The following is a 7,500-nucleotide window of genomic DNA, read 5'->3' as shown; positions in this document are numbered from 1 at the left end:
ACTACTACTACTACTACTACTACTACTACTACTACTACTACTACTACTACTACTACTACTACTACTACTACTACTACTACTACTACTACTACTACTACTACTACTACTACTACTACTACTACTACTACTACTACTACTACTACTACTACTACTACTACTACTACTACTACTACTACTACTACTACTACTACTACTACTACTACTACTACTACTACTACTACCACTACCACTACCACTACCACTACCACTACCACTACCACTACCACTATCACTACCACTACCACTACCACTACCACTACCACTACCACTACCACTACCACTACCACTACCACTACCACTACCACTACCACTACCACTACCACTACTACTACTACTCGCACATTTGCACTCGCACATGCACATTTGCACACATTCACACACATTGGTGCGTCCATGGAGCTATGAAGCCGAGACCTCTGGTCGGCGAAGCTTAATGGGCCCCACCACCACACTCCATCATTCACCCCAGTCTCTGGAGATATGTGGATTTTGTAGAAAAAAAAAGAAAAAAAACATGCACATTTGCACACATGCACTCGCACATTTGCACACACACATTCGCACATTTGCACACGCACTCGCACAAACACACATGCGCATTTGCACACACACACGCAATTTGGACACACACACATCCACTCACGCACATTTGCACAGACACGCACATACACACACACGCACACACACACACGCTTTTCGAAGCAACATACCCAATCCATTCACATGTAACAACTGTAGAGCTACTGGGTACTAGAAAGATGTATAATGCCAAGGCACTTCTCCGCTGAACTTGACATTCTGCATGCAAATCCTATTATTTCAGTTTCCCAGTGTCAACATGTGTGTAATTATGTTTCAACAGGCACTGCGCTGGGTAGTTTGCTGATCGCTCTTACCGATGTTCATAACCAAACCTCATACGACCTGGTGATTACAATGATCGCTGCTAACAACACTCCTGAAGTTGTCACTCTGCACAACCAGATGCTGTCATCCACTTATCATCCTAGCGCTATTCCAGCAGGCCTTGCTACCACACAGGTCGTAGTTGCTGTGTTTGCAGTGGGCTCTACAACACCTCTCAATGTCTACATAAAGGGTGAGTCGGCAGTGAACGTGTACCTGTGTGTCCGTGCAAGGGAGTTGTTGGTTAACTTTCAAAAGCATGCACTTCAGCCCTCAAGTCTCAGCTTCGTGGAACCTTGCTGTAGTGATGCGTGCTCCTTCAAACATCAACTTCTTCCAGTGAAAATGCGACGAAATGCTGACTGCTGATTGGTCCATTTAGCATTTTTGAGGCCGTTCAGCACCCTCGCTTTTCTACGCACTAATGTGAATCCTGAGTGTGCATGCTAAGTACAGACTCGGGAGTGACAAATGATGCAAGCAGTCTTTCATGCAACGACTTGGAAAAATCAAGGAGATCACGGAGACATAATGTGTATGTGCATGTGTATACGAACCTGTCTGTCCTCTGTAGATGAATCTGAGGTGACCCAGAACAACTTGCTCGCAATGATGAAGGACTCGCGCAATTACATGATGCAGGGTACGGTGGCAAGCAGTGCTGCTTCTCCAACTCGCCCTCTTACTGCTCAAACCACCTGGAAGGTTGCTGGCACACCTACCCCTACTGCTCATTATCGCATCTTCAATGCTGATTGCTATGGTTCAAGTCCTCCTGATACTTGTAATCGGCCAACATATACAGCCATCTCCATGAATGCCAGCTCCCCTACTTCTCTACTGTATGGTGTTTACGAGGTCGTCTTCCAGGTCACCACAGGCTCTGGACCGACGGCGAAAACTAAATACATTACACCACCTCTCCGCCTCACTGTCAACACTGACATCATACTGGGACAGACACGTAAGTTTGTTATCTTAAAACCCATTTTTGGGTCTAATTCAATGTAAATGAGGGATGGTTATGCAAACACATGATTGTGCATGCAACCAATCGTGACCCTAGAACGATTTCGCGCTAAAGAGGTTAAAGACCTTTACCGGTCTAACTGAATGTATATGCGGATGGTTACACAAACACATGTGCATTCTATCAGCTGTAACTCAAGAACTATTTGATGTAGGTATGGGTAAACCGTATATTTTCAAAACCTGTATGACTGACTGGGTCCAGCAAGCACCAGAATGACTAGGTTCATATGATAGATATTGTCCTGACTTTTTCTTGTCAAACTTTCAGCTCATCAACTTTGTCTTCCTATACCCCATGTCTCATACCTGGTCTTCCTCGCATCCTCGCATTTGTCTCTGTGTTTTCTTTTGCAGCTCTATGCCCACTCAACATTCCTGCTTGCACCTGCTCTGCTGGTTTCAGCTGGAATTCTACACGCTGTAAGAGCATTCTATTATGTGTGTGTGTGTGTGTGTGTGTGTGTGTATGTGTATGTGTATGTGTGTGTGTGTGTGTATGCGTATGGGTATGTGTGTGTGTGTGTATATGGTGTACTAGCTGTGCTAGTACTTGTTAGCAACAATCCGAACTAGCGCACACACTGCACTGCATTGCTTTGTACTGCATTCAAGACTGACGTCATGCGCTTTGTTTTGCTGCATCATCACAAATGGCACCAGCCCATTTTGCGGAAAAGAAAAACAAATCTTGCTTGCCCTGTTGTGCTCTTCCAGACAACGGATCGTGCTTCAGCAGTGTTTCTTTTCCTTTCGTAGCTTTGCTGCCAGCCCGAGTGTCCCCTCGACACTGTATTTTTTCAGTATGTCTGACTTAACTATCGACACTGTCAAGGCAATGCCTTGCCAAGCCCTCCGCGGCGAGCCTTCTCAGCGCGGCTTGAATCCGAAAGGAAACTTAGTAAAAGTATTTTACAGGACCGTTTGCTGGCACAACTAGCCCTTGGTTGTGAGGTCTGCTCCGGCCAGGAGAACCAGCAACATGACAGTGCGCACACGGCTCGCAAGCCGAGAAGCCCGACGTGCACCAATGCCTCCTCCGCCAGTTCAGGTGACGCAGGCTCAACGGATCTCTGCGCTCCCGTACGGGACGAGGTGTAGTCGGCTTTGTCGGCCGCCATTTTATTATTATCGGAGAGCATTGTGCCGCTCCTCACCCAAGGCCAAGGCCAAGGCAATGCGGCTGCTGCCGCCACTACGCCAGGCCAAGCTCCTGTAACCCACCCGATCAGCCACCTGCACCAGCTGTGCCCAAGGCTGTGCAAGAACGTATCTTGCGAAGGGAGTTCGTAGATTTTTCAAGTTTGTTGCCTGAAATTCTTGCACACTTCCGGCCCAACATTCCGGCTTGTGCACAGCCCGAATAACGATAGCCAGCTAAAAATCGTTGAGTCGGGTGACGCGAAGCAAGTGCGTCGCAAGGTTCAAGATAATTATACATGTAGCTACCCGGCTCGAGGCATGGACCACATACATGATCTGTTATCACGGCTGCTGCCCTACACCGCACTGCTGAACTGCTGAGCTGATTGCGTACCAGCAGTTGATCCTGACTGCAAACCGCCAGTTCTTCCCAAACGCGGGGCTAGAGTACGACTGCCAGCTGCGGATACTCGTGGCCCAGTAACCAGGCACGAAGAGGTTGGACACCATCGACGTTAACCTATGGCAGATAGCTGTCACAGGCCATGCACACCCAAAATGCGCTCAATGTAAGACGGTCCATCCAGGGGCGGTTTGTGTCCTTTTCGTCCCCAAGCCAGCAGCATTTACCTCCAGTGGTCGTAACCATACCAGCGACGGCCAAGAAATCTGCCGCAACTTCAATGGAGGTCGCTGTTTTTCGTCGTCGTGCCGCTTCTCCCACACCTGCAGCCAGTGTGGCAAGGACCACCCATGCATCATGTGCAACCAGCAGCAGCGCGGAGCCAATCGGCCACCCGCCGCTCCTAGCAAAATGGCTACTGAATCGCTTGACTGGGTACGTAGCTTCTTTCCTATACACTCTGCAGACACCACACTGCTAGCTGACCACTTTGCCCGCCTGTTACGTAACCACTCAGATCAATCATGTGCTGCGTATGTTCTCCATGGCCTGCGCGGTGGCTTTACTCTTGGATCTGCCGGCCAACACGACATTTCGGTTTTCTCTAATAATCTACCCTTGACTTTCACTCACTCGGCATTTATATCCGAGCAATTAGCTGCTTCCTGCACCCGCAGCGAGACCACAGGCCCATTTCCGTCACCTCCATTTCAGTTCTTTTGCGCTCTGGTATTGGTGCCATCCCCAAAAAGAACGGCAAGCTGCGAATGATACACCATCTGTCTAGTCCGGAAGGCACCGGCGCGAACGACAGCATTCCTGCCGAGCCGCTCTCTCTGCACTACGCGAGCATTGGCAACACGATCAACATCATCATGTCATGCCCACAGCCTGTGTATTTGTCCAAGCTCAATGTACGCAGTGCATTTCAGCAGATCCCAGTCCGCCGTCAGGACTTCGCTGGGAAGGCTCCTACTACTACGAGCGCTTTCTGCCTTTCGGCCCCTGCTCCCGCCCAGCCGTCTTTGACTCAGTAGCCAAAGCAGTCAACTGGATCATGCAGCACGAGTTTGCTATAGATCACCCGCTTCATTACCTCGATGACTTTCTTGATATCTCCACTGGTTTGGCTGCAGCCAACCAGCAACTCACCATCCCCCTCCGGGCATTCACGTATCTCGGCACTCCTCTTTGCTTCATCCCAGCTCGAAGGGCCATCACCATCATTGACCTTCCTTGGTATTGTCCTAGACTGTGAGCGCCACGAAGCTTCGGCTACCAGAGGACAAGCTGTCCGAGATCCGTGCGCCACTCATGGCTACTATCAGCAAGCGCAGCATCGGCCAGCGTCAACTCGAGTCCCTCATGGGGAAGCTCACTTTTGCTGCCCGAGTCATCGTTCCTGGACATACATTCATGCGTGATTTATGATCAGCGTGCCCTGAACTGTATCTGTGTATGCGAGTGCGGTGCATAAAGCCCACCTTGAGAATGGGTTTGCCGGCCCCTTAGTAGATGCGTGGCTTCTGAAGAGGGTGTTGAAGGGCATCCAGCGATGCCATAGTACGGCTGTACTCACCCCTCGCCTTCCTATAACTATGCCAATCCTACGACACCTGACGGAAGCACGCCGGAAAAGTAGTATCCTGAATGGCCATGACAAGCTGCTCTACCAAGCCGCCATGCTGCTTCTTTGGATTTTCTTCGGTGTGCTGAATTCACTAATGGCATCACACGGGGCTGTGCTAGCTCCACTGGTGACGGACGCCTGCAACTCTTCCTGCTTTCGTCCAAGACGGACCCATTCGGTGAAGGCGTTACTAGTGACAGTGGCCCGTCTCTACCGCCGTACTGCCCGGTCCGTGCCATTGTTAGCTACCCATTTGTCACTCGTCGCGAGGGACCGGAGCAACTCTTGTTCGTACTTCCGAACAGACAGCAGCTGACCAGGCAGTCATTCACAGTAACAGTATGGTCTCTTGTCGCTGCGGTCGGTGTACCATCCCAGTCGAACAACTCCGGGCATTCGGTCCACATTGGTGCAGCCACCACCGCTGCTATGGCTAGTGCTCCCGACTCCTTCTTCCGAGTGGCAGGTCAGTGGAAAGAGCGATGCGTGTCTATGCTACATCCGGACTACAACAAGCGCTAAGCGCCAGCTATCGTCCCGACTTGCTGCCGTGCCATGGATGGCATGATCCCCAACTCGGGTGAGTAATGAGCTACTGAACTCTAGCTGCGCAATGCTTGCCTGTGCTGACATTAATTGACCCTTGCTGTGCGTCAATAGTGCTTAGCTAACGGAGTGCTGGTTTCATGGGTCCACTCTAACAACTGGTGTTATCTAGCTATTTGCTGCGGCTCTGCCTTGCGCTATATTACATCCATTTAGCATTGCAGCTCTACGTTGAGCTAACAGCAGCTCTACTTTGAGGTAACAGCAGCTCTACTTTGAGCTAACAGCAGCTCTAATTTGAGCTAACCGCAGCTCTACTTTGAGCTAACAGAAGCTCTACTTTGAGCTAACAGCAGCTCTACTTTGAGCTAACCGCAGCTCTACTTTGAGCTAATCGCAGCTCTACTTTGAGCTAACAGCAGCTCTACTTTGAGCTAACCGCAGCTCTACTTTGAGCTAACCGCAGCTCTACTTTGAGCTAACAGCAGCTCTACTTTGAGCTAACAGCAGCTCTGCTCTGAGCTTGAGCTAACCGCAGCTCTACTTTGAGATAACAGCAGCTCTACTTTGAGCTAACAGCAGCTCTGCTCTGAGCCAACAGCAGCTCTGCTCTGAGCTAACACCAGCTCTACTTTGAGCTTCAAACCAGTTGTTTCGAAACCAGCACTCCTCAATCCAAAGATTCCTTATTGTTGACTTGTTTGTGTGAGGGATGGGGCTATTGTGTGTATATATCTGTGTGCGTGTATGTGTGTGTGTGTGTGTGTGTGTGTGTGTGTGTGTGTATATGTGTGTGTATATGTGTGTATATGTGTGCACGCACGAGCTAGCTCGGTTGGTGGGTTGTGCCGGAGGGCGTTGTGTCTGCTGCCAACGGGCTCGGCTGCTTGAAGGTGTAATGTTGTATCTGCCATCTGTGTTGCTTCTAGCATTCATAATTCTACTTTTTATTTGAAGCATCCATACATGTGAATTTAAGGAGTCGTCGCAAAAGTGTTGTCGTCCCTAAAACGAACATCGTTCCTTTCGTGCTTGGACCTCTTCCCCTCCCTCTGAAAAGAACACAGCTTGCTATGCTGGACGACGAAAATCGCATGTGTCGGTCGACTTGCGTTTTTGGGTTGCACTGCCTCTCTTCAAACGAATCCTGTTGGTTTCAGGGACGACGAAACCTTTTGGGACAACCCCTGTCCAGGGAGTACTTGTGGCTAGTCAACTCTTGTGTAATCATGGTGCTAGTGAAGCTGTTATCAGATCCACTCTGATTTAGCCACTCGCACTAGTAGCAAGTATTTTCTTCACTGGGGGCAGAGGTAACTGCAGTTGGATCCCGGGACGAATACCTTGATGCCGTGAATCCCTTTCTGCAAATTGTCCTCGCCAACTTACTGAGGTGTGCTAAGCCCATAAGTGGGATCATTTTGAAGTCTACCCAGAGTATGGGATTTCAGGTGGCGTCGGCTGTTGGGCGGTTCAATAGCCAATCGAGTCATCTTTCCCAGATTCCTTGTGAATATCTCTTCCCTTTTCGGGGGAGACTCGCTTGACCAGTGATGGCATTGGACAAGTACAGTAAAGTACAGTACAGTATGTGTGTGTGTTTGTCTGTGCGTGTGTGTTCGTGTGTTCATGTGTGTCTGTATGCATGTCTGTTGTATGTCCATACACAGGTGCAACTGTTGGCTCACATCTCATTGCTGCCGGGGTCCCAACTGGAACCAATGGTACGATAGTCCTGCAGACTATCCTGGGAATGGCTGTGCGTCCTACTTTCACATCACTCACGATGCAGACTGTCAGCGCT

At 49.6% G+C, this 7,500-nt stretch overlaps 1 protein-coding gene across 1 annotated transcript in view; it reads left to right on the top strand.

The window, feature by feature from the left end:
• Window positions 1-7,500, top strand: part of LOC135827200 (uncharacterized) — a 45,281-nt gene that overhangs the window by 36,292 nt on the left and 1,489 nt on the right. The window contains exons 8-11 of the mRNA XM_065339729.1: window positions 902-1,138; window positions 1,520-1,909; window positions 2,332-2,397; window positions 7,367-7,500. The exon at window positions 7,367-7,500 is cut by the window's right edge and continues 115 nt beyond it. Coding sequence (XP_065195801.1) covers window positions 902-1,138; window positions 1,520-1,909; window positions 2,332-2,397; window positions 7,367-7,500 — 827 coding nt within the window. The remainder of the gene's footprint in view (window positions 1-901; window positions 1,139-1,519; window positions 1,910-2,331; window positions 2,398-7,366) is intronic.

Source organism: Sycon ciliatum, chromosome 11 (assembly GCF_964019385.1).
Source record: "Sycon ciliatum chromosome 11, ocSycCili1.1, whole genome shotgun sequence".
Classification (NCBI taxonomy): Eukaryota; Metazoa; Porifera; class Calcarea; order Leucosolenida; family Sycettidae; genus Sycon; species Sycon ciliatum.
This window is presented reverse-complemented; position numbering and strand designations above follow the sequence as displayed.